General features: G+C 43.1%; 1 protein-coding gene across 2 annotated transcripts in view; it reads right to left on the bottom strand.

The window, feature by feature from the left end:
* The window catches only part of MMD (monocyte to macrophage differentiation associated), a 74,075-nt gene extending 55,215 nt beyond the window's left edge, over window positions 1-18,860 (bottom strand). For both annotated transcript variants that reach the window (XM_053569254.1, XM_053569255.1), the window contains exons 1-5: window positions 18,579-18,860; window positions 10,658-10,739; window positions 7,639-7,799; window positions 3,777-3,851; window positions 1,336-1,437 (exon numbers count right to left, since the gene is read on the bottom strand). In XM_053569254.1, the coding sequence (XP_053425229.1) occupies window positions 1,336-1,437; window positions 3,777-3,851; window positions 7,639-7,799; window positions 10,658-10,739; window positions 18,579-18,604 (446 nt within the window). In that variant the 5' untranslated portion in view covers window positions 18,605-18,860. The remainder of the gene's footprint in view (window positions 1-1,335; window positions 1,438-3,776; window positions 3,852-7,638; window positions 7,800-10,657; window positions 10,740-18,578) is intronic.
* Between the last annotated feature and the right edge of the window lie 9,096 nt (window positions 18,861-27,956).

Below are 27,956 nucleotides of genomic sequence, written 5' to 3'. Positions count from 1 at the left end.
TATTGAAATTCAACTTTATTTTTATTTCTGCCCACTCAAATCAGACTAGAAGCTTCTCAAAGGCAGGGACCAAGTTTTATGCACGTTTGGATCTGCAGGGCCTAGAACAGTCACCTGACATGACGTGGGGGGACTCCCTAATGTCTGCTAAACTTAATGGCCAAGAGTGACCCACACTTCATTCTTCGTGTGTTATATTCACAGCCTCCTGCAAAATGATCACCTGGGGAAGAATGGGTTTATGGGTTTGGTTTACACCAGAAGGCCTACTATAGGAGAAAAGATACCTGCCTGACTTTACTTCCTATTTTATCCAATGATATAAATTAGGGGTTGAGCCCAAGAAACAAACAGTTCCCTTGGATTTATATACACCACTCAGCATTGCTAATTACAATCACAAAGATGAATTTCAAAGTGAAATTCTAAGTCAGAGAGACTAGTTAGTAAAAACTACCATTTTGTTCTGAAAGGGGAAAACAATTTAATACTTTCTGATAAACAAATTTTATTCCATTCCAAGAGTTATTCTGCTAACCACAATAGATAATGAATCTAATGAATTGTAAATTAATAAATCCAACGACAGTGATTTCACCGTGTGTTTCTCAAATGGGGCACATGGGGTAATGAAAAGAGCAATGGGGTAGGAACTGGGACACTTGGGGCCCAGCCCCTAGATGAGTCACAAACTGGGTGCCCATCCTACCATGTTCCCACTTTTTAATCATGAAGCCAGAATAGATGACATTAAAGATCTCCTCTGGAACAAAGGTGCCAAATTATAAAAGACTTCTCCCTTTTTATATTGCTCAATACTTAAGACTATGAACTATGAATAATGGCTAAGAAAACTGCCTCAGGGCTAGAATATTAAGAGTTCAGACGTCCTTCTAAACATCCCTTTTCTCAAAGAATCCAATTTGCAATCTCCACTAGGTTCCTGTTTAGGTAAAGTATTGTATTGGACACTTAGTACCCATTATTTTCAATCTGTATTTCATAGGAACTTTAAAAGGTGGCCATTTTTCTTATGTCACAACTGTGAATCACGGAGGGTAAGGCCAGTTTGCCTCAGGAGATATAAGGTCCCCAAACGACTGGCCACACCGTCCCTCAACTACATCATACCACAGATGGGCCATTCCCGTCTTTCCACAGCAATCTGTCCACCAACAAGAATATCAAATGGTTTTGAAGATTTCTTAACAAAAAATAACCTACTCTATTTATGTATTTCTACTATTTTGACGGACCGATATAAATTGTATTACAATGAGATAAAATTTCAGCAGTTAGATTTAAAACTATCAAACGTAAATTATTTTTTCTTACTTTTCATGGTAGAGAAATACATAAATGGTTCCTCCAGCTGCCATGAGCCAGATAAACCAACGCATATGAGATGCCAGGGGTCCAAGTTCACGGAGGTTTAACCTAAAAGTGTAAACAGGACAACAAAGAACAGAAGTGATAAATGAAGGAACTTCATAAAACCTGTGCCAGGGGTATCCAGCCTGTCACCCTCAGGCCACATGCAGATTATTTGAGGACTGTTTTGCTTATCTGTAGTATCAGATATCATGAAAATTAAGCACAGAACTTCTGTTGATCATCGGCTTTTGTTAGTGTTTGTGTATTTACTGTGTGGCCCAAGACAACTCTTCTTCTTCTAATGTGGCCCAGAGAAGCCACGAGGTTGGACCCCCCTGCTGGTCACTGAAAACTCAGAGAAAGCACTAACGTAAGAGCAGAAAGAAGAGGCACTCAACACACCGAGGGAACATTTGGACAATTTAGGTAAAATGAAATAACTTGAGAATAAAGCTGTCAGGCGACCTTTCAGACTTAAAATTAGCTTCAACATGGTTTAAAAATAGAATCAGCTAAATGCAGACACACAGAAAGAAGTGAGTCCCAGCACACCTGTGAGGCCTGGCTTTCCCCGCGAGGTGCACGGAGGTGAAGGCTGCCTGCCTTTCATTTCTGACCATGCACTTGGGAGCAGATTGCTTACAAAGCCTAATGAGATATGGAAACAAAATCCTGAACTGGGATCACATCCCCACAGCAGATACCTAATACGCAAACCAAGTGTCTCCAGGATCAATCTCTCTGCCAGGAGAGAACATGAGAAGAAATATCCCCCCATATGTTACAGAAGATATTCTGTCTGAATTTAACTGTCAACTGTTGTGAGGTCTGAATTTCAAAATACTACAAATTCATTTGTACTAATATCCTATTAAGAATAAATATGGGGAAAAATGTTTTTCAAAAACCTATTTCTAAATGAAAAAAGTACCATCTATAATATCCAAAACCACATAAGAACAAATTGTCTACTTTGATACCTGATTCCTCAGGTCACATTTATTTTTTTTTTAATTGATTTTTTAAAAATTAAAGAATTTTATTTAATTTTAAATTCTTTAATTTATAATAAGTCGAGTAAGGAATCCTCTTTGGAACACCCTTCAGGTTCCTACTTTGGAAAGCGTTGTACTGAGGACTTAATGTCTATTCAAAAGAGCCTTTCACTGTTTTTGCCGCAACATGAAGCAGAACTGTAATTTAGCGAGAGGTGCTGGGGAGAGATGGCACTCACTTCTCACTGCATCCGGTAATAGGTTTCTTTTGAATGATTGAGGCTGCATTAGCTTGGATCTACAGGCATATGGTTTCTAATGACTATAGCAGCTGACAGCATAATAGGAAGTTCTGAGTGTTTAAAACCGGACCATTCCTTCCATCCTTTGACAGAGGAAAGCTGATGTTTCTTTAATGAAGAATTTCAGAGGAACAAAAGATTCTATTTGATCTGTAGTAAAAAGGCAGTAAGATCACGGAAACAACAGAAGAGTAGGTATCTTGAATAGTTAACTAATTTGGCTAGTTCTCTTACTCAGATAGCAAAAGAAATGAGAAATACACTCAGCATAGAGTAGCTACTGTGATGTGAACTGAAGACAGTTCACAAACTGAATTTATGGTATAAATTTCAAAAGTAAGACTGCTTTCCTCACATCTATTTACAGCATTTCCACTCAGAACAATTCAATTTCCAAGTATTCTGAACAGCAGTAGAGGTACATGGAAAGAACATGGAGGGCAAAGGTTATTGATTTCAAAAGTGAGCCGGCTACCTACGCACAAGTTCATAGCACTTCCTCTTTTTTATTTTTATTTTTTTTGAGACAACGTCTCCGCGGTAGAGTCTGCTGGTGTCACAGCTCACAGCAACCTCAAATTCATGGGCTTTAAGCGATTCTCTTGCCTCAGCCTCCCAAATAGTTGGGACTACAGGTGCCTGCCACAACACCCGGCTATTTTTCAGTTACAGTTGTCATTGTTGTCCGGCAGGCCCGGGCTGGGTTTGAACCCACCAGCCCCTCTGTATGTGGCCAGCGCCCTAGCCACTGAGCTACGGGTGCCCAGCCATAGCAGTTCCTCTTGAATTGTCTACTGACTAGATATTCTAAACCAGTGGTGCTCAGTCTTCCTAATGCTGCAGCCCTGTAATACAGTTCCTGTGGGTCGTGACCCACAGGTTGAGAACCGCTGCTCTAAACAGCATTCTAAATAGCAGCAGCATTCTCCCCTTTAAATAGCCAATCTGACTCAAATAAACCAAATTGGAAAAAAGTGCATGCGTGTATGTGTTGGTGGGGGCAGGATGGGATATATGCCTGAGGGCTGAGGGTGGGAACAAGAGGAAGGGGAGGGGTGAGGAACTGTCATCATAAAAACACCACCTTCAGAGATAGAAACCTTACCATGGAGCATAAGAAGCAGCAATGAAGAAATAGATAACCATTCTATCACACATGTGAAAACAATGCTCCACTGTCCTAGTGGGGGGAAAAAACAGGTTAGACAAATTTTTCAGAAAACCTTCAGAAGGATGGTATGAGTTATCATTCTGTTATGTTGCAATTTCTGTTCTCATTCTAGTTTCTGATTACCCACAGCTTTTTGTTGTTGTTAATAGGAAGCCCAAGTAAAAGCTTTACCTTCTTCTTTGGATTTTACACGCAGTAGATACTCCCACCGTGAATGAGACACAGGGACAGAGCCCCAGTGATAGCCAGGAAGTCTCAAGTGGTTGAAACAAATGAAATCTGTCCTTTATGATTTCTTTCAAATCGTGGTGAGCAGAAAAGATTTCTGAAGGGCTAATAACTACAGCAATTGATGGCATAATATGAACTTAGCCACCCCTGGCTCCTATCATAATGTAGAGCATGAAGTCGCACTGCTCAGTGACCAATCTCTGAGCTGAAATTGCACTGTGTCTTTTTAGAATGTTTTTAAAGAAGTTTTTCCATCAAATATCCTAGTGTAGACATTGTAACATTGTAATAAAGAAAATCCAGAAACTAATATAGGAATAGCTATAACAAAAACAAAGGAAGGCACATTTGCTGTAAAAGCACGGAGATCTGGATTTCTCAGTCCTTCTTCCAAAACTAAAAATCAGAAGTGCATGTTCAGGCCAGGGACGGTGGCTCGCATCTGTAATCCCAGCACTCTGGGAGGCAGGCTGATTGCTTGAGCTCAGAAGTTCAAGACCAGCCTGAGCTAGAGTGAGACCCCATCTCTACTAAAAATAGAAAAACTAGCTGGATGTTGTGATGGGTGCCTGTAGTCCCATCTACTCAGGTGGCTGAGGCAAAAGGACCCACTTGAGCCCAGGAGCTGGAGGCCTCTGTGAGCTGAGATGCCATGGCACTCTACGCAAGGTGACAAGCTGAGACTGTGTCTCAAAAAAAAAAAAAAAGGAAGTCCATGTTCAAAGACTTTGGCTCACGAGGTCCATTCATAAAATAGATTAGATAAGAATGTGCCCTTCCCTAAGGCATTCTAAAAGTACAAATGCATAAAATCACCTTGAATCTATGTTTAGTGTTCAAGCTATATAATAACTATATTTGATAGAACACTAGTCTTAGATTTCCCTCATCACATAATGTTGATCAAAGCAGACTGATGAGGACTTGTTCGTGAAGAAGTTGAGAAATACATTTGTGAGAAAGAATGGTTTTCAGTTTACTAGTTATCAGAAGGCACAGCTTACTCCCAGATTATAATTTCACACTAGATGGATGCTTCTCAAACTTGACTGAATAGTAGAATCACCTGCAAACTTATAAAATACAGTCATGGACTCCAGTTCTGAAGATTCTAATTTAAAAGGGCTAGATGGTGGGAAACAGGGTGGAGGGAAGGGTGAATATTTATTTTTTTTTAACTCCTTGGATGATTGTGAGTCCTAGCAAGGTTTGAGGGAGTCTCAATTCTGCTTTCTAGATTGTTAAGACACTGTTAAAAGTTGGTAGTCAGACCTGGAATCCTTTTTACTTATCAAGAAGGTGTCTCACTTTGTCACCAGGCTGGAATGCAGTGGTGTTATCATAGCTCACTGCAACCTTGAATTCTAGGGCTCAAGTGATCCTTCTGCCTCAGCCTTCCCAGTACAGACATGTGCTACCACACTTGGCTAATTCTTTATTTTTTGCAGAGATAGGGTCTTGCAATGTTCCCCAGGCTGGTTTCAAACTCCAGGCCTCAAAGCAATCCTCCTGCCTAGGCCTCCCAAAGTGCTAAAATTACAGATGCGAGCCACTACGCCTGGCCAGACCTGGAATCTTACTCATAATCTGCCATTCGCGTATCACTTTCCTCACAGGTAAAATGCAAGTTAGATCCCTCTCATGCAGCACGTGTGAACATTAAGTGAAATAATGTAGGCTGTGTATATAGCAGTTCCTAGCACAGGTATTATCTAGCATATAATAAATGCTAATTCCCTTCTCTCTTTTGCTTAAATTAAGGCTTTCTTTGATATTTAAAAAAATGGAATGCCGAGCCAAAATCCACACGATTCTAGCAGTGCTACGTCAAGGTTTAAGAACGTCTTGTTTCTATTACATCCTCTTTTCCAGCCTCTGGCAGGGAGGCCCGAATACTAAAGTAGGTATCTACAACTTTTTATTGATTCAGAAATCTAGACATCAAAGCCAAGTTTGCTGGGGCAACCACAAGCATTGGAGTGTGCCCAAAAGATAATGAAGTGTTCTGCTTCTAGACTGGCCTCTAGGCACTGCAACAGTGTGTCTTGAGGTGAGGGGACAGGCCCTTTGTGGCTCTCTTCTGCGTGTGTCCCAGAGTGTCCTTGTGATTCAATGCTGTGGCTTCATTTTAAGCCCAATTGTCACCTTATAGGTAAAGGTAGCAGACTGCAAACAACATGCCATATTATCAAAGATACGGTAAAAAAACACAGCACTGGGAGTCAGAGGTCCTAGCATTATCTGATTCTGCTGATTTCACTGACTCAGGCAAGTCAGGCCACTTCTCTGAAACTCAGTCACCCCAGGTAAAAATAAAGAGATTTGGATTAGGTAATTTCCTGCTCATAAATGAATCGTATCTTATTAACGTTAGAGTGTTCAAATAGTTTGAGATTTGGGAGACATTCTATCAAACCAAAAGGTAAATTTGGGTATTACTCTAAATCACTTTTAATCTGCTCTGAATCTCAAATTGTTGCCCTTTTGTACATTTCACAAGCAACCCATTCTCACCCTAAACAGTGTGCTGCTCCCAAATTAACCCTTCACTCAGAGGAAGAAAGCTTCTATGCCAGGGGTCCTCAAACTACGGCCCGAGGGCCACATGAGGCGGTGTGATTGTATTTGCTCCTGTTTTGTTTCTTTACTTCAAAATAAGATATGTGTAGTGTGCATAGGAATTTGTTCATAGTTTTTTTTTTAAACTATAGTCCGGCCGTCCAACGGTCTGAGAGACAGTGAACTGGCCCCCTGTTTAAAAAGCTTGAGGACCCCTGTTCTATGCCCTTCTCACTGGTAGGCCAGGAACCACAGTATTGTTTTGACAGTGTCTGACAGCTAATAATAGCAAAATATGTCAATTTTACTTAAATAACATACACAAGACTTACTTCTGAAAGCTAAACTCTGCAAAGCAGTAAACCCAAACGACAGTATACTTCCCTCCTTATACCACATGGTCTTATGGGCTTTTGTAATTTTCAGATCACTGACATTATCTCTCATTCACCTGTCACGGTAACTACGCGAGTCAGCATTACCCCTCTCATTTTAGTGATGAAGATACTGAAAGCTCTACGGGTCACTGAGCAAGGTTAAGCAGCAGACCTGGGCCTCCAAGCCCACCTGCTAAGCCCGTACTCTGAGCTGCCACTCCGCCACAGCTGCAGCTCTTCCTGTGTCCTCAGCGTGCCTGACAGCACTAGAAAACGGCCGTCAGGGTTATAAATCCCGGGAAACCAGGGAGGTTTTGCTTGCGGTTACTGAGCAAAGACCTGCTTTCTCAGATGCACATGGCAGGGGTGCAGGTGGGGTTCTTCAGACTCTATCCAATCCAAAGAAAATGTCTTAAATAACAGGATAGCATTATAGCCTTCAAGGCAAGAAAATGTTTACTCTTTGTCCCACCTGACTGAAACACACCAGTGAGGGAGGCAACCAAACATACTGAGGGCTAGATGGTGGAAAACAGGGTGGAGGGAAGGGGGGAATATTAATTTTTTTTAAACTCTGTGGATCTCCTCAACTATCTGGATCTGTTGAAATAGCGTGCCATCCACTCTACCTTAAGTGGCTCTTTTTCCATGCTATAATGTGAAATACTGTGGAAACGATGAAGAGGGCACACAGGCCCATTCCATAAATCCATGCTGTTATCTTCTCCCAGCAGTCATCAGACAGCCGATGGAGGAGGGCACTGCCCACAATGGCCGGGACGATGAGGAACTGTGGGAAGGTAAAGAGAAGTGAATAGAGCACCAGGCCTTTACCGAATCGAGACTTGTGCTACAGATACAGAGGTTTACCAGGGACAACTTTAGAAAATTAGTTTTAAAGGAAATGTTTGCTTCTCCTGGATAACCATAATGAGAGATGAAGTTGTTAGTTGTTACAGCAGAAGTAGGTACTGCTGCTCAGGGCCTGGGAACTGGGCCCACCAGTGGGTATGCAGATAAGCAGTCAGGATGCAACATTATAAAACTGTTGCAAGACAGATGTTCTTTATCCTAATTTCATTAAATAAAGATACATAATTTGATCGAGAGTAGGCACTTAAAATATTCAAATATCAAGAATACACTCAGATTTCCCACAGACATCCTCATCTTAAAATATTCTATCCTATTGTCTCTATAAACTATTAAAATCTCAGTATATCAGGCAGCATAACTGAATGAATTAAATTAAGTTAGTAAGTATTATAATGTATTCAACACCACACACACACAAGAAGTCAATTGTTCAGGTCCTATGTCCTGATTTCCAGTTTGGATCTGCACATTCCACCAAATTGGGATCTGCTACTGTAGAGTAAAGGGATGGGTGGGGGAGAGGGGAGGGAGCAATTTCATTTTTAATAGTACCTTATACAAAAGCAAGATTAATCCACTCCCAAAGCCCATTTATTAAAAATAAATTTTTTTGGAGACATCATCTCACTTTGTCACCCTCAGTAGAGTGCTGTGCTGTCACAGCTCACAGCAACCTCAAATTTTGGGGCCCAAGTGACCCTCTTACCTCAGCCTCCCAAGTAGCTGGGACTATAGGTGCTTGCCACAACGCCTGGCTATTTTTAAAGATGGGGTCTCGGGCGGGCCTGTGGCTCAGTGAGCAGGACGCCAGCCCCATATACCGAGGGTGGCGGGTTCAAACCCAGCCCCGGCCAAACTGCAACAACAAAAAAAAATAGCCAGGCACTGTGGCGGGCGCCTGTAGTCCCAGCTACTCGGGAGGCTGAGGCAGGAGAATCGCTTAAGCCCAGGAGTTGGAGGTTGCTGTGAGCTGTGTGACGCCACGGCACTCTACCGAGGGCAATAAAGTGAAACTCTGTCTCTACAAAAAAAGGAGAAAAAAAAAAAAAAAAGATGGGGGTCTCACTCTTGCTCAGGCCATTCTTCAACTCCTGAGCTCAGTCAATTCACCTGCCTCGGCCTCCCAGAGTACTAGGATTACAGGCGTGAGCTAACACACTTGGCCTCTATTCAAAAATTTTTAAGAGATGGCATCTTGGAGAGAATTTTGATTTCTGCACCATATTTCATAGTCCAGTGAATATGATTGTGACTAGTAAACATTCCATAATAACAGAAATTCCCAAGAGAATAAATGATATTTATTCTTAGGTATTAGAATGAGCATACTTCACACAGAATGCAAACTTCAGTAACCTGCCTATCTTTTCACCCCTCCCCCTAATACCTACTATTGCACTGCTGGAATAGAATATTAAATCCCCCATATGAGATCAGCATAAATCTCAGATACTGAAGTTTTCATTGGCCAAGAGAAAGATGAGAACAGTAAAAGCAATAAAGTCAATTTTTCATAAAACAAAATTTACTTGATTTAAAGGAATGTCCTTAATATCCTTATCACTTTTTTCATGTTACAGTATCCTCTCTTTAATGAGAGGATGGCAAGAGAAGTGTTCTGACTTGTCTTTGAAATCCACAAATCCAGGATACAGTTTAATAGGATTACATTACATTTTCTGTTCTAAAAAATTAACATGGAAGCTTTGTCAGTTTTTCCTCAACTACAGTTTATACAAGTGTCCCTGTGACACATATTCAGAAGAGATAAGTTAAGGATTCTTCAGGTTTATCCAAAGAAAATAGTATTCTTAAAGGTAAGCTGTGTTTCTCAATGTCTAAACCATGCCTATAATAACTAAACCAGTCTGCTATAAACATTGGTCATTAGAGGAGTAAATTGGTTTTTTTCTCTATGTGTGATTGTCAGACTCTATCCCAACCACCAGTTTCCCTTCAAAAGTCTCACTAAATATAACTTGCAAACTAAATAAAGAAATCACAAAGTAAAATTTATAATGACACCAAAAATGCCGATAAAAGGACATTAATAGAAAAGCTGTGACAATACATAGATATTCGCGAACACCACACACACACACAAAGAAGGAATGCACCAAACTGTTAATGGCTTACTGCTGGGTAGTGGTGTTTTTCTTATATATTTTTCAGTATCTTAATAATTTCTTACAATGAGCATGGTTTGCTTTTTATAAGGAAGAAAAAAATTAACAAAATCTTTAGGATTTCATCTTTTTTTTTTCTTCAGCAATACAGAGTGGCATCTTCTCTGGGAAACAACGGCCACTATGAGGGTGGCAGGATGTGGCTTCCCTCCCCATTTCAGAGGATCACTTAGGAAGACAAAAATAGTACTTTTTTTTTTTGTTTCCCAGCAAATTGTGACCTCTCCTTGCCAAACACAGTTGATTGTCTTAAAAAGGCAATTCATTTCATTCCTGGGGTGACAATCTTCGTAAGTCAGTTTCTTTGGCTTTTCTATAACTAGGGTACTTACTATGATTATTCTTTTAAAGAAGATCTTGTTGGAGAAAGCAAGTCCAGGACAGAGTAGATTGTAGGTTAGAACACACAAAGCGTTCTACATGCTCACACAGTTTCTGGTAACATGACCCAGCACTGACATCCTGGTAGATAAGGTCACAGAGATGGGTAAATCCAACTAATTGTGCTGAGGTTACAAGAGATAATTCCCTGTCCTCCCACCACAGCCCTCTGAGAAGGACGGCAGTGGCAGAAAACCGTACTCACTGCGTGTGTGTAACAGTTAGCAGCATGTTCGTAGCAAGTTGGTTTGTAGCGGCCATTGGCAGGGGCCCGATGGTTCATGAACCTATAGAAACAAAAGGACATCATGTGAATAACAGCGTGTGAAGAACAATAAGGAAAATTGCCAGGAAGTGTTTGGTTTATTCTAAACAAAGAGAAGACAGGTGGAAATACCTAGGTAAGGTAACAAAACCAACGCTACTAAACTGAACCAATGGCACTGATCCTAAAGCAAATGCCCTAGTTTAATGGATTAAGTATTCTTTCAGTTTATTCAAAAGAACAATGCCTACCAACCAAAAGCAAACAGAAACCACATCCACTTCTTCAACTGGAATGCCCCTATATTGGAAAAAGAAAATAAAAAGGCACAACCAAATCTTAGCAGAAAAAGGGGGGGGGGGATTTCTAAACTTTAGATATTGTTATTAAATGAAAAGGGATAGACTGTATTTGAAAGTTTTCTTGGGCGGCGCCTGTAGCTCAAGGAGTAGGGCGCCGGTCCCATATGCCAGAGGTGCCGGGTTCAAACCCAGCCCTGGCCAAAAACCACAAAAAAAAAAAAAAAAAAAAAAAGAAAGTTTTCTTTTTCTCTCTCAATATTTATAAAACTTTATATATGTAGGTCTTTAAACCCTATACCCCATGATTAACAGGCCTGGCCCACTGGTTTCCCACTATTGCATTACCTATTCTGGCATAAGGTTGCTTAAATAAATGATACCTAATTACTTCTAGGCCACCTAAAACAGGATATATATATATATATATATTTTTTTAGAGACAGAGTCGCATTTTGTCACCCAGAGACGCATTTTGTGGCGTCACAGCTCACAGCAACCTCCAGCTCTTGGGCTTAGCCGATTCTCTTTGCCTCAGCCTCCCAAGTAGCTGGGACTACAGGCACCTGCCACAATGCCCGGCTTTTCGTTGCAGTTTTGCAGGGGCCCGGTTCGAACCCACCACTCTAGGTATATGGGGCCAGCGCCCTACTCACTGAGCCACAGGCGTCGCCCAGGAGGTATATTTTTACTTTCATTCTTCCTGAATTAGAACAGTTTGATTCAACAACTAAATACATGAGTGCTACCTGATATTCTGCCTATAAAGTTAATATATACATACAAATGTGTGTTCTGTATCTAAATATTAAAATCTGTTCACATGTAGACATATGCTCATTTTCTCCATGTACCTTTGGGCTAACTTTGTGACCACCCCGAGAGTGAAAAGCATGAATCCCCCAGGATCTAAAGAGATGACAGCATCTTTCCAGTTCTGTGTGTGGTGAGGCTCCCCTCCACCAAAACTCAACCCATACGCACACCAGGTTTCATGAAGGATTTGGAATCAGTCTAACTGTTCTGAATAAAAGAGGAAAGAAGTAGATGTCTACTAAGGGGCCTGAAAGCATTCCGGTCTCAGAGGCCCACGGCATTCCTGTGCGTGGAGTTTGCTAGATGTCGGCAGGGTTTGCGCAATAAATTATCCTTCTGCTCGAGCTAGTTTAAGTGGAGGGAGTATTTCTCAAAACTAGTTATAAGTCATACCTTATTCATTCACAAGATGAAGAATGGTACAAGGATAAACCAAATGACAAAGAAAGGTTGACAAAAACTGGCTACAATACGTGAACAAGCCATTCCAGAGAATGCCCAGTTTGTGAACAAAAGCCTAGCCAATACTTCTTCCCTGAATTAAGAAAGGCCTGTTATCCTTAGATCAAATAAATAAAAATAAGATGCTTTTCCCTGTTAGCCCCAAACAGATAGTTCAGGTAGAAAATCTGTTGGGGTACGTATTTGAGACAATGAAGTCATTGCATTTGACCCACTGATAGGCTATTTAACTAGCGTGTGAAGTACGTACTTACTGAGGGTGATACCCCCGATGGTTTGAACACTAACTTCTATTGAAGAGAAATATACAGCTAGCAGCTTCGAAATTTTATTGAACCTATTCTCAAAGATAGATAACTAATTTCAAGCATCATCTTTTGTCCCCTGATAATCCCTTCCATCATTTTACTAATTTTCTAAGAGACAAAGAGTTTTGTGTTGCTATACAGCTCTGATTAGCAAAAAGGAAAATAATCACATTCTTGGGAAGAATGCTTTTAAAGTGTCCCAAGCACTGAAGGATCTACCCTAAGACATAATAACAGGGCTGTAAGTAGCATACCCTATCAGGAATTTTCTAGGGTAAAGAGCAAGGCCCCAAGATGGTTGAGGTTGGATTAAAGTAACAGTGTTTTGTGTAGGGTATAGCAAGTAGGATTTGTCTGCCCACCACCAGGCTGCAGACTAAAATAGCAATTTATATCTCTGGCAGCCGAATCTAAAAATAGTTAAGCCATTACCCAGCAAGAAGGATAGACTTTCACATTTTCTCCTAAAAGCAAATAAACTGGATGGCCATGTTTGTGACAGCTTAATCCCTGCCCACCTGGAATAATTCAGGTTAAAAATAAAGCAGGAAGTGGAAAAACAAAACAAAACAAACAAACAAAAAACCCCCAGATACTCCCTCACTCACCTATGGTGTCTTAAGGTAGCCTCTCCTAGTGGGCAGAGCAAGATCTGGGCAATAAGGCAAGGGAAGGGCAACTATCCTGGGAGCAATTCACTGTCTGGGGCACAAGAGGATAGATAGCACAACTGTTCTGCTGGGAAATTACGAGATGATTTTTCCTTTTCTCTCTGACCTGCCAGAGTGCAATCAAGCTTCCTCCACAGTCTCCTGAAGAAATCACTCCTAAGACCTAAATGGAAAAGCAGATGTAAAATGCATATAAATTCTCACACACTTGGCCGAATCTCTTCCCCAAAAAAGAATGGGAAAGATGCAAGTATGAAAAACATCTCTACTTAAGGCAGAGTGATGGTAATGGTCACCCAACACTGAAGCAGTATAACCAGCAGGCACCAGAAGAGTGGTTCTCAACCTTCCTAATACAGCTCCTGTGGGTCAAGACCCACAGGTTGAGAATCGCTGCACTAGAGGGTTGGAGGGAAGGTGATTTAGTCCTGGGAATGGGAACCACAATTAAGAAAGCTATTAGGAGAGGGACTTTACCTAACAATTGCAATCAGTGTAACCTGGCTTATTGTACCCTCAATGAATCCCCAACAATAAAAAAAAAAAAGAAAGAAAGCTATTAGTTAAGTGGAGTTAGTTCACTTATCCCCCTCCCCACTTTCTCTTTCAATTCTCTCTCTCCCTCCCTTCTTGCCCTTTGTCCTTACCCACCTCCCACACACACCCAGAGCCATTAACAGAATTTCAAAACCATCAAGTGAAAGAACATAAGGGCCCTGGGGATACTCCTTAGCACACTAGCACACTCTAAATTCAGCACAAAGCCTCTACCCACTGAAAGCAGATCTTCAGATCTCAGAGGCCTGAGATCAAATCCCACAAACTGTCCTCATTCTCCTAGTGCAAGCAATGTCAACACCACCTTCAAAATGCATTCCATCAGTCCACCTCTCTACTGCTCTGCAGTTCCTACCTTAAATCAAGACAGTGACATCTTTACAGGTGTGCAAAAATATGAACTCTTAACTGGTCTTGAGGCTAAAAGGAAGCAGGCTTCATAAAGGTCAAAAACAATGGCTATTCCAGGAGCCCTTCAACATCACTTGATGTTGCAATATTAAGTCCCCAGAAAGACTCTCTTCTTTATACAGAAGCCATAATTGTCTATTAAAACCAGATCATATCATATACCCCAAACTCAGCTTAAAGCCTGCCTTTGGGCTTTCCAAAGTGCTCAGGGCAGAAAAGCAACAAGTCCTGAGTGATGTGGCTCTTATAACTTCTCCAGTCTCAGGGTGCTACTTTCCTCTCACTCCACCCTCCAACCACACTACCTCCTTTCTGTTCTGTAAACAGGGCAAGGTCTCATGTGCCTCCGGGCATTAACAAGTGCTGTTTCTTTCTTTCTCCCTAGGACTTTCTTCTCCAAAATGCCCAGCTTTCTCCTCAGCCTTCAAGCTCAGCCCAGATGTCACCTCCTCAGAAAGGTTTTCCAGACCACCCTCCCTAAAGTGTCACTTTAGCCCTCCCCCACACAACCAGAGTTCTTACCATAATTGGTAGGAATATGCTTTTTTAAAAACTAGTTCAGTTATTATTTCATCTTTCCCCACTATAATGTGAATTCCATGAAGGCTGTCTTGGTTCCCATCTCATTTCCAATCCCAAACACAATGCCCAATTTATTGCCAGAGGTTAATAATTGTTGAATGAATGGACAGATTTTCCAGCTATTGCTGAACTATTTTGTCTTAACAGAGACATAATCCATAGTCAAGTAGTTTCACTAGGAACTCAGCAGTTTCTGTAACAGAAATAGCCAGTCCTTTTAGCCAGAGCTAAAAGAACCCTGACTCTCAGCCAGGCATCGTGGCTCAAGACTGTAATCCTAGCACTCTGGGAGGCTGAGGCAGGAGGACTGCCTGAACTCAGGAGTTTGAGACCAGCCTGAGCAAAAGTGAGAACCTGTCTCTACTAATAGAAAAAACTAGCTGGGCATGATGGAGGATGCCTTCCTCTCTTTGGAAGCTGACACGGGATGTTAACATGAACCCCAGGAGTTTGAGATTTCTGTAAGCTAGGAACCTGAACATTCTGTGGAAGAATGCTCAGGCTACAATATCCTGAAGCCAGGGTATTATATCTGGTTGTGTGAGGCCCAGGTATTGTAGCCTGGAGCAACAAGGTAAGACTGTTTCAAAAAACAAACACAAAAACACCTGAATCTCAGGAAAAGAAAACTCTTAGAGGCCAACAAGACAATGGATATTCCAAGGACCCCTTCAACATCAATTGATATTGCAACACAAGTCTTTCCCAGTATAAGCACCTTTCTACTGGCTCCCCTTTATGACTGAACATGATATTAGTCTAGGAACACTGTCCACCAAGTTGTCAATAGTGGTACTCCTGACTTAACGAGGAGTACTCCTGATCTCTTGAGTCAATCCTCTGAGAATATGCAAAGAAGACAACAGGCAGCCTTGGAAGACTTCCTACGCATTAGAAGATTTTCCGTATTTTATTTTGAAGCTAACCAGTCGTCAGAAGCCTGAGGTTGAGGAGCAAAGAGCATCCTTTTCCTTAGATTTGTGGATGCAAAGCTAAAGAAATGATTATGCCCCAAGATGTGGTAGAAGCTCTCTATAAGCCTCTATGCTATACACCCAGATGGGTGGGCAGGGCATCAGAAAGAAGTGAATTAGCAACAGGGGTGGTGGGGAGAGAGAGACAGGAAATCGATCTCTTGGGTCTGTCCCGTCCTAGCTGTATGACCACGGGCAAGTTCCCTTTTATCCTCTTCTAAACATATTTGCTCTTCTATCAAGTAGGTATAAAATGCATGCCTGGTCACAATTGAAGATGAGATGAGTAATATACAAGTACCCAGCCAGTGGCTGGCAGAAGTAGGTACTTGATAAATGTTAGCGATTCTCAACAGTCATAGATCCCGTGAAGGGGAGAGAATGACTGTGTGTGTCTGTCTATATGTGGGTGTCTTAGGGAGACTCAAGTATGAAAGGGATAAAGCAAGGAAAATAAAATGTGTCTCTGTGTCCCAGTGGAATTTTTTGCATCCTAGGCTTTCTGAGAACTATGATTGCATAAGCCCTCCGCATGTTCATCAATCAGGGGAAGGAGCACATCCTCCTTCAAAGGCAGGGTGCGCCCCTTCCAGTTCCTTTGCCATTTGCCTACCTGTAACTATGGTGAATGCTTAGAAAAATGTATATTGAACACAGCCTTAAAAGGTGGAGAATAATACTCCCAACATTTTACTGTGTGAAAGAAACAGTAAGGACTTTCTTGTTATATTAGTTTGGTTTTTGCAGGCTTTATTTCCAAGTTCAAACTGATGCTCAGAAGTCCCAATCTAGCCTATAATAGGGAAACAGGAAATTATAAGATCATTCAAATCTTCAAAGAAAATCAGAATAGGTCTAGATATTGTCAAGAAAGAAATTGTTACATATCCATTGAATACAATGCTTTCTACTCAGAAAATTACAGGTCTATGCCACAACAAAAGAAAATGCTAGTATTTTTAAGTGAAAATACAAAGTACAAAGTCAATTACAACTGTGCCAATAGGGACTGGAGAGATTAGTGTTCAGCAAAAAAAAAAAAAAAAAAAAGGTAATTTAAAATCAGCTGAGATGGTAGCATCTTAAGTGAAGTGTTGTTTTTTTTTTTCCATTTCTTTTAACTCTGTTTTAATGTTTGTGCAACAGATAATAAAACTGGCTCTTTTTCTTTTCTTTCTAAAGAAGAACTTAAAGGGAAAGGAAGAAATTCAAACTCTTAATCAAACAGGGAAGGGGTAATTTCACAAAATATTGCCATTGTTCTCTGAAAACAGGAAGAGCACAGATGTGCAGAGAAGTAAAACCAAATCAAATAAACCACATGCACAGGGCTTCACTGATCATGGCCCAACGTATGTTCCCTTCTGCCTTAAAGCCCCTCTAGTTTTCATTCCTGACATCAGGTTCTAAAGCCACAACACTAAGCTTCCTTTTTGGCTTCAGAAGCACTGACATCAAGTTCCCACTGGGGGAATAGTGCCAGGCATTCAACACCCTGAGTGATGAGCAACATTCAGAAGTCAATCCAAGTCTTCAAGCTGATACCCTCCTGGTAACACAGACCACCACAATTCTTCCTGAGCGTGTTTTGGCTCCTTTACCCTTTGGGAGTGGGGGAGGAATGAGAGAAGCATAATGAGTGGGGGGCAGTGAGGAAATAGAGACTGGGAAGAAAAAAAAGAGCCCTTTAAAATTCTGAAATAAAAAAGCAGCAGCAATCACCACCTGGGATGATTTCACGGATTTCTTCCCTGTCACTGCACACTGAGCTAGCCTGGCGGAGGCGAAGGGCTGGGAGTGGGGATGGCTTTCCGATTCAGACAAAGGATGGAGAATTACCGCAAACACAGGAAAGGTGAACTTTCACCCACTTAAACGAAAAATAAAGGCCCAGGTTCCTCTGAGAGAGCCTGCATCCGCTGCTAGACGGCAGAAACCCGAAGTGGGAGAAGGCCACCGTGCGCCCCCAGCCTGGCGTTCCCACCAGCTCCCGGGTGAATGAGCAGCCCGCCAGCCTTCCGGTGGCGCCTCCTGGGTTCCCTCTCCTCCTTTTCCAACACAGGCGCCTACCCGGCAGGTCTCACCACCCGAAGGCTAACTTGCCCCTTCGCAGATCCCAAAATAGCACTGCCCTGGGACGCTGAGCTTGAGAACCAGCAAGGCCTGACACTGCCCCGCAAGGCTGAGCCAGCGGGGCGTGCCTCAGTTTCCCCGTGCTAGAGCTGTTCGCAGACAAAGCACCTAAAACGCCCAGCACCACCACTTTACCACAAACCTCTCAGCAGGGAGCAGCCGCTAAACCTCCCCCAGTTCCACGCGCCCCGGGAGACCCCCACTCTGGAGGCTTATAAAGGAACAGAGCCCAAATCTAGGAGGATTGGAGGACTCGGGGGAGGAGGCGGCCCCCGAGGCTGGGTTCTTTCGGGTCTTCAGAGCTAGCAAGAGCCCAGCCTGCATGGGAGTCAGGAGGGTGAAGCCCTGTGAGCAGAGGGATCTTCGGGAAGGAGGGCAGGCTCGGGGTGCTGGGTGGGTCTGGGAATCTACCCCAGGTCCACAGATAGCGATGGAGACCTGGGTCAGGCACTAGCCCCCGTCCTCGAAGGAAGGGGATCGCCCGGGGCCAGCAGGGCGGGGAATCTCCCGGGAGCTGGTCTCCGGCCAAGCCTTGGGATCCACCAGGGATGGATCCAGGTGAGGAGCCGGGACCCACACGCGTAGAGGCGAGATCTGGGGACCGCTCCGGGCGTGAGCGGCGGGGCAGGGGGCGCCATCCCTCTCACCGCTGGAATCGATTCTTGAACCTCATTGATCCTCCACTCCTCCTCGGGGGCCCGGAGCTCCGTCTTGTCAGCACCGGCGGCCGGGTGCGCGGCCCTCATGGGTTTGGGCTGCTCCGGAGCCCGCCTGCGTGCCCCACGGAGCCGCTCCGCCGCGTGGGCCGGAGTGGGCCAGGCCGGGGGTCCGGACAGGGCCAGGGCTAGACCGGGCGGCTGGGGGCGGGAGGGAGGCCGCTTAAACGGCCCCAGAGCCTCCTGCCTCCCGGGCTCCTCCGCCCCCGGGCCCACGCCCCGCCCCGGAGCCCGGCTCCACCCCCGTCTGCTCCGCCCGCCTGCGTGCACCCTCGGCCGCCGGCGCGTCAGCGCGCGAGCGGCCAATCAGCGCCCGGAGCGGCGCGGCGTCCACCCTGCCATTCATTCCCGCCGGACTCGGAAGGTGGGGCGGGGCCTCGCAGTGGGGGCGGGGCTATGGAAGGGGCGGAGCGCTGGCAGGCGGTGCGTTCCTTAACGGGTCCAGTTCGAGCATGCAGTGAGCTGACGGAGGGGAGAGGGAGAGAAATGGCAAGGGAGGGGATGGTCCAAGAATCTTAAAGGCGATTGTGAAAGAAACAGCAATCAAGCACCCTGTCTCATTCATTCATTCTTCATCAATCATTTCTCCATTCATTTATTCCTTCGTCTTTTTTTTTTTAAAGATAAGAGTCTCACTTTGTTGCCCTCGGTACAGTGCCATGGCATCACAGCTCACAGCAACCCTCAGCTGTTGGGCTTAGGCGATTCTCTTAGCCTCAGCCTTCCAAGTAGCTGGGACTACAGGCGCCCGCCACAACGCCCGGCTATTCTTTTGTTGCAGTTTTGCCGGGGCAAGATTCGAACCCGCTACCCTCGGTATATGGGGCCCGGGCCCTACTCACTGAGCCACAGGCACCACCCAATTCCTTCCTCTTTTCCAAGGCAAATTCCCGCTAAGCTATTCTGAGAGGACCCAGGGCAGCATATAAAACCATTCTTCCTTTGTCAGAGGAGAGGGTGGAGGTCTCTCACCCATAGTCTACTCTGACAGTCAATGAGATCCACAAACGAAGGAATCCTCTACAAGGATCTTTTAAGGTTATCCTGCAGTACGCTTTTTAAACAATTTTTTATCCAGGCTGCTTCCCAATATGTCAAAAAGTAGACTTGAATCAGGGTCCTGTAGCTATATCTTCTGAACTCAGAGGGCTTCCTGGAAGAGAAGTTCAAGGAAAAATGAATGAATGAGTGATTTGTTGAGCCTTTCCAGGATCACTGCTGGAAGTTAGGGGTGGTCTCCACGAGGAGACCCGTCCCCCATTCCCAAACTGGAGGCTGTCAAGGGGACATTAGGCTTATCTGTTGATAGTGTTTAACTCCATCCACCCGCAACAAAGCATTGAAAAGCTAGGGAATTTTTTAAATTATTTTTTTAAATTTATTTTTGAGGATTCATTGAGGGTACAAGAAACCAGGTTATACTGACTGCGTTTGTTCAAGACCTAACAATCGTGTCAAGCTAGGGAATTTTTTTTCACCCATAATTTCGGTTTCCTTTAACCTCTTCCAATTGCCAGAATGTAGAGGGGTGCTTTCCACACTTATTGCACTGATCTTGCCAAAAACTCCTACAGGTAAACAGTATCTTACTCATTTTACACATAAGTCGACAGAGGTTTTAGAGGGTATAAAAAGTTGCCAATGGGAAAACTAAGGTTCACACCTAGCTTACCCTAACATTACTGACCCAGATCCTTTTAGCCCACCAGTCTGCTTCTCTGTGTTTTAAAATAGTACTTGTCTCTTTAGGAAAAAAAACAAGTAGTACTTGTCTCCCTGCCCTCCGCCCATCCCCTCCATACAGGAAGTCAGGAAAATGAGTGTGGCTTGAAAATCTACTACTAATCAGTGTTGTTGGGCCCCTGGGCTGAACAATTAGTGAGGGAGGGGGTAACAAAGGAAATAATAATAAAGATAGGTGAAAATTAGCCATCCGAAATAAAATTAGAAGGGTTAAAAAACAATGAACCTCAATGGTAACAAATGTACCACCCTGGGGAAGGGTTAATGGGGGAGGCTGTGCATGTGTGAAGGAAGGGGGATTTGGAAAATCTCTGCACTTTCCTCTCAGTTTTGCTGTGAACCCTAAAGCTGCTCTAAAAATAGTCCTTAAAAAAAGAAAAAGAAATGCAGTACTGTTACTCTCTACAACATGGACGAACCTTGTAAACACTCTCAAATCAAAGAAGCCAGTCGCAGAGGACCACAGATTGTAGGATTTCATTTACAGAAAACGTCCAGAACAGGCAAACCTATAAAGCCAGAAAGTAGATTAGTAGTTGCCTAGGGAATGGGAGGGGCTTGAGAAGTGGTAGCTAAGAGGTACAAGGTTTTTTTGGACGGGGAAAATGAAAATGTACTAAGATTGTGCTGATGGATGCACAATTCTGTGAAGATACTAGATGCTACTGAACTATACACTTTAAATGGGTGAATTGTATGTTATAGGCATTATATCTGAATAAAGCTGTTAAAAGATCACTTTGAAAAATTCAGTTTCTATAAAAATCAAAATTGAAAACAGACTAAAAACATCTGAAGGACAGATTGTCTTATTCATATTTGTATTTTTGAAAACTTTGCACAGAAGCTGTCATACAGTAGGTGCTCAGGGACTAATTAATGATGTGAATTTAATTAAAAACAACCAGAAGACATCAGCACCACGAACCAACAGATGTCAGATCACAGACTATCAATGACTTAGGGATGTGCAGAGATATGCAGTGAATAGGGGATGGTGGGGCCAAAAAGAAGGTGGTGCCAGACAGAAAGAAGTCTGAAGATGAATTTTGTGAGAGATGATGGTCATGGTTTGACACAGCCTTTACCACTGGGAGAAGAGCTGGAGCAAAGGTGAGAAGTTCAGGGAAAACTTGGGAGAGGCTACCTAGGTTTAGAAACACCAGTTTACCCAAAGGGGGAAATGAGTGAGTTAAAAAAGAAGATTAAAGCTGGGCACTGTGGCTCATGCCTGTAATCTTGGCACTCGGGGAGACAGTGGTGGGGGGATAACTTGAGCTTAGGAGTTCAAGACTAGCCTGAACAAAAGCTAGATCCCATCGCTATTAAAAAATTACCTGGGGTCTGGGTGCTGTGACTCACGCCTATAATCCCAGCACTCTGGGAGGCCAAGGCAGATGGATTGCTTGAGCTCATGAGTTTGAAACCAGCCTGAGCAAGATTGAGACTCCATCTCTAAAAATTAGCCTGGAGTTGTGGCAGGCACCTGTAGTTCCAGCTACTTGGGAGGCTGAGACAAGAGGATCACTGGAACCCAAAAGTTGATGTTGCTGTAAGCTATGATGCCTCGGCATTCTACTCAGGGGGACGAAGTGAGAACACTATCTCAAAAATAAATAAATAAATAAATAAATAAATAAATAATTAGCTGTGAGTTGTGGTGGGTGCCTACAGTCTCAGCTACTTGGGAAGCTGAGGCAGGAGGATTCCTTGAATCTAGGAGTTTGAGGTTTTTGAGAGCTAGGTTGATACCACTGCACTCTACTAAGGGCAACAGAGCAAGAGGCCTTCTCAAAAACAAAACAAAACAAAATCAAATCAGGTTAAATAAAACATCTTGATCTACAGTAGTATCTTCCACAGAAATGCAGAAACATTAACTGAAAGTGGCATATTTAAACAAATATGATCACAAATTTAAATTAAACTCATTGTTCTTGACACCCATCCCCCAAGGTAAAAATAAGATAAAAATAAAACTCAAGAAACAGCTTTGAATGAACCATATAAACACTAGCCACATTTTTCTTTTTTGTTCATGAACTGTCTTTTTGAATGTGTTTCTAAGAAGGAATGCCAAGGGTGTTTGCAGAAAAGAGGTACTAGATCTGCTTAGAGATTAGTAAGGTGGGAGGTTAAGATGACCAAGGATAGTTTTTTCTGCATTAGCAGGATGTGACACTTTTGTTGAGCTCACAGATAGAGTTTTTGTTTTTGCAATACTGCAGGTAATATATTTGCATGGGCACTTCTTGTGCCTATAAGAAGGAATTCATGATGAAGCAGATGTGGGAAGAAACTTTCGGGAGAGCAAACACCTGCTCTGCTCACGGACGGAATTCCTGGACAGGTTGCTGGCTGTGCTCAGAAGCATCTGGGACCTGATTTCCCAGGTCTGCTCAGACTCTGACTCCAGACATCCTGGGGAGGTTAATGCATTTCCAATCTCAGGCCTCGTTCTGTTACTGGCTTTCAATCTGCCTTTTAGTAAATATGACAAGATAAAGCAATCTTTAAAACGGAGATGCTCCCAGGCTTCCCCCTTTGCTGAAAAGAGAAATGTTGTCTTGTCCTACTTGGTCTTCTGCCCACAACTGCTGACCTTTCAGGAATACGTGTCTCTGTGTGTTCTGTTCCTAGACTTTCCTGATAAAAAAACAATGGGAAGAAAAAAAGATCTGGAGAAAAAGAGAAGGACTTAGGTAGATAGGTTATATAGATCCACAAGATGAAGACGAGTGAGAGAAAAAAGATTTCATAACCTGGGGTATGTTGGTAAAGGTGTTTTGAGTGGTGGGGAAGGATTTAGCAAGCTAAGAGGATTCATAGGATTGTTAGGTATGAAAAGAGCAAAAAGAATAGGAAAGGGATTATGAGTTTTACTAAGAGTATGAGTTGGATACTCAAATACTTTCTTTCCTTGTCTTTCTTTTCCTTCCTTCCTTCCTTCCTTCCTTTTGAGACAGCGTCTCACTCTGTCGCTCTGCATAGAATGTCATGGCATTATAGCTCACAGCAACCTCAGACTCTGGAGCTTGAGTGATCCTCTTGTCAGCCTCCTTGTAGCTGGAATTACAGACATGCACCACCATGTCTGTAATCCTAGTTTTTTCCATTTTTAGTAGAGATGGGGTCTGCTCAGGTTGGTCTCATACTTCTGAGCTCAAGCAATCTACCTGCCTCGGCCTCCCAGAGTGTTAGGATTACAGGTGTGAGCCACCACATCCGGCCTCTAATAGTTTCTAATAAGTAAAGTTTAGAGTGCCCTTGTAAAATTGTTTTGGTTGTTGGGTTGTATTCGTTGAGAAGTGACTTCTTTCAGAAACTGGACCACATGGAAGAGGCATATACAATGGTTACACAGATGAATTTTCTGAGTGCCTAACATGGTCCTAGAACTTTTATACCTAGTATCTCATTTTATCCTTAAAGCTTTTCTATGAGATGGATAATATCGTGTCTATTGATGAAGAAGCAAAAGTTTAGAGAGGTTTTGTGAGTAACAAAATTGTTACCCAAAAAGTCAAGATTGGAGCCCAGGTTTTCTGACCCCCAAACCCAGTGTTTCTTCCCTCCGTGCGTCATCACAGGAGTTTGAGGTTGTGGAGAGCTGGGATGACCACATGATGTGTCATTTCTCACTGCATGAAGCAGGGTTCTGTTCTTATGGATCTATCAATAAATGACATTCTGTTGGCTGGTGTGGTTGTTCCACTTCCCCCCAAAAAGCATGATTTGAATGTAGGACACTCTGCCTTGTACATTTCTGCAGAGAACTCAGGGTCAGTATTGCTGCAGCGCTTCCTTCAAAAGGAGGTTAGGGAGGTGATGAGAATAAGGATGGAATGCAAAGGAGATCCCCAAAGACCAAGGTAAAACCAAAATGTTGATGATAGTGGCTCTCACAATGCTGATCACATGAGGGGCTTTCAGACTGGTGCAACTCTTGTTTGTGCTTCAGCCACAAATCACAAAGAATTATAGTTAACAAAGTGTAGCTGCCCTGGCTCAGTGCCTGTGGCTCAAGGGGCTAAAGCGCCAGCCACACACACCTGAGCTGGCGGGTTCGAATCCAGCCCAGGCCTGCCAAACAATAATGATGGCTGCAACTAAAAAATAGCCAAGCGTTGTGGCGGGCACCTGTAGTCTCAGCTACTTGGGAGGCGGAGGCAGGAGACTCTCTTGAGCCCAGGAGTTAGAGGTTGCTGTGAGCTGTGATGCTACAGCACTCTACTCAGGGTGACAGCTTGAGACTCTGTCTCAAAAAAAAAAAAAGTGTAGCTGCCCCTTCATTGGGGGTCATGTAGCCATTTATCTTGATTCTTCTTTCTTCCTCAGGTAGGGTAGGAGGAAACAGTGAGGAAGTCAACCTGGAAGCTCTTTTATCCTGACAAAGTCAACTATGCATGGAAAAGTTCTTAGGGTCTTTGTGTGGCCTCAGCTGTCCTATTTATCCATGATAGATAAAAAGTGGTGGTAAAGATAATGTGTAACTTCTTTTGAAAAGAGAAAAGTGGAGTATATTGGAGGAAATGCCCGTGAACATTTCTAAACTGGTACACGCTGAGCGATGCTCCTCTGAAGGCTCACTGCTGTCTTCCTGGGTCCAGGCATCTCATTATTCTTTTGTTGTCCAAATGCAGCTGACCTCCCTTGGATAAGATTTATCATCCGCCTTTATGATTCTGGGAGAATCATGAACCTAAATGGTTCTCTAAAAGCACAGACAAGGAATGTCAATCCTTACTAAAGTTTCTTGTGACTATGGAAAGGGAATTAAATTGCGTATCACTCTGTTTCTCTGAAGTTCTATCTGCTATGGCACCTGCTGTATCTCTTTCTTCCAAATAACTCCATTTTTCCATCCACCATTTCTTCTCTATAGTGGTAGGGAAAAACCCTCCACCACCAGAAGGTCTGTGAGAGAAATACATTTCTATCTCATTGATACTGCTTTGAGGCTTCTGCCGTAGAAAGCTTGTCCTAACAAAGACTGTAAATGAAACTAGAAGTAGGTGACCAGTAAAAACACAAGTAGTGCAGACAAGAAGTGATGAAGGACAGAACTGAGGCCACACCAATGGGAGTAGAGAAAAAAGCAACGATCTAAGAAAGGTGAAGGAGTTTTTATTTTGTTTGTTTTGTTTTTTGAGACAGTCTCATTATGTCATCCTCGGTAGAGTGCTGTGACGTCACAGCTCACAGCAACCTCAAACCCTTGGGCTTAAGCGATTCTCTTGACTTAGCCTCCTAAGTAGCTGGGACTGCAGGCGCCTGCCACACACCCGGCTATTTTTTGTTGCAGTTGTCATTTGTTGTTTAACTGGCCTGGGCTGGGTTCGAACCCACCAACCTTGGTGTATGTGGCTGGTGCCATAACCACTGTGCTATGGGCACCGAGCCAAGGAGTTCTTTATACAAAGCCTAAATCTGTGAAAACTCTCTAGAGCCAAAGAGGAATAAAATTTTATTCATGACTGATTCTATGTGCATGGCATTAAACTCACAATTTAGTACCATTTTATTTTATTTTTTTTCTTTCTTTTTTTTTTTTTTTTGTAGAGACAGAGTCTCACTTTACTGCCCTCGGTAGAGTGCCGTGGCATCACACGGCTCACAGCAACCTCCAGCTCTTGGGCTTATGTGATTCTCTTGCCTCAGCCTCCCGAGCAGCTGGGACTATAGGCGCCCGCCACAACGCCCAGCTATTTTTTTGTTGCAGTTCGGCAGGGGCTGGGTTTGAACCCACCACCCTCGGTATATGGGGCCGGCGCCCTACTCACTGAGCTACAGGTGCCGCCCAATTTAGTACCATTTTAAAAATAGAAACCTAATGAGTAAAGAAAAACAAAAATAGGATAGATGATGTTCCTGAGATCCGCTCAGATCAGTTGCAATACAGATGTAATTAAATCAATGTAAAACCCTGACCTATTCAGAAACTGAGAAATGTTATTTTGGACAAACTGAAGGGAGGGAAAGCTGAATGCTAACCCACAAATTCTAAAATAATTTAAGTATGTATATATTGCACCTGTATTTCATGAAGATTGTTGTCAGTGAAAACGATATGTTTTAAGAGATACTGTAATGAAAAAAGAAGATTCATTTTAAACTACAGCCCATCCATTATTTGCCAGCCATTTGCTGAGACTCAAAAATATTGCAAGTGTAGCGAGTAAGTTTCCTATACTTGTTTTTCCACTTAAAATTTGCAGAAAAGTCCTTTCATTATACAGAATTTTTTTCTTTCTCTTTTTTTTTTAAGACAGAGTCTCACTTTATCACCCTCAGTAGACTACTGTGGCGTCACAGCTCACAGCAACCTCCAACTCCTGGGCTTAGGTGATTCTCTTGCCTCAGCCTCCCAAGTAGCTGCGATTACCAGGCGTCCGCCACAACGCCCGTCTATTTTTTTGTTGCAATTTGGTCAGGGCTGCGTTTGAACCTACCACCCTTGGTATATAGGCTGGCATCCTACCCACTGAGCCACAGACACCACCTCTTTATATAGAATTAAGATGTAAAAAAATTCTCTAAAGGTACAGTTTGATCATGAGGGATCATATAGTAAGTACTTTGAGTGAATGAATTAATGATTCTTTATAAGCATGAGTTCCAGTGCCAGGTAGTTTTGAAGGTGAGAGCTGCAAAGAACTCTTGGCATATAAGAAGCCCTGTGTTGAGACTTGACTGATCCTACCGTGGTGTCTAGCGCCTAAGCCTAAGGCAGGCTCCACTGGGACAACCCAACTCTCTTTTGAGTTCCTGTCAGGAAAAGTTCAGGACTGTCAAAAGAATTTACTCTTTGTTCTAGCCCTCGCCTGACAACAGGCCCCTGACTTCCCGTTCCTGGAGCATTTACTAAAAAGGGCTTGTGATCAGGAATCCTTTTTTGTCGTGTGTGTATATGTATCTCCTACAACTCAGGAGTGTCTTTCTTGAGGACCTGAAAAGGATTCCTTTGAAATGTAACCACTGGGAAGGATCAGGCCTGGGTGTCCAGTCTCTGTGGGAGGACAGAATCCTGATTTCCATCATTGCCAGCCAGCAGGCACAGCTGGCTTAATCACATGGGCGCTGACTGACCACTGGCCATTTTTCACTTTCCTGACTGCCTGAGTCCTGTGTGCTCCTTCTCTCTATTTCCTCATCTCCCCTCTAAAATGCCCAGTCACTCTGCACAAATCGGAGTGGAGCCCAGCTCCTCCCTGACTGTCAGTAATTACCGAATAAAATCTGTTTTCAACACTTTAACTGATGTCCAGCTTCGTTTAGCTATGACAGAGGCATGAGTCAGGTCCATTCATCTAATAGGTCTGTGCTGATGGCTTTATCATCCTCGTTTTAAAGATGAGGAAAGAGATTAAATGCTTTGCCCAATATCATATTCGTAGTGATGGAATTTGAGTCATAGAATTGCATAAATATTGAGCTGCAAGAAACTTTAGGATTCATCTTATTTGGCCTTCTCATTTTACAGAGGTTTAGAAAGACCAGAGAATTTAAGATTACAACTCCTATCTATTGCTAAGATTCAGAACTGAGGGCTGGGTGGATTGGCTC

This window comes from Nycticebus coucang, chromosome 18 (genome assembly GCF_027406575.1).
Source record: "Nycticebus coucang isolate mNycCou1 chromosome 18, mNycCou1.pri, whole genome shotgun sequence".
Taxonomy (NCBI): domain Eukaryota; kingdom Metazoa; phylum Chordata; class Mammalia; order Primates; family Lorisidae; genus Nycticebus; species Nycticebus coucang.
Note: the sequence above shows the minus strand (reverse complement) of the source record. Positions and strands in the feature narration are given on the sequence as shown.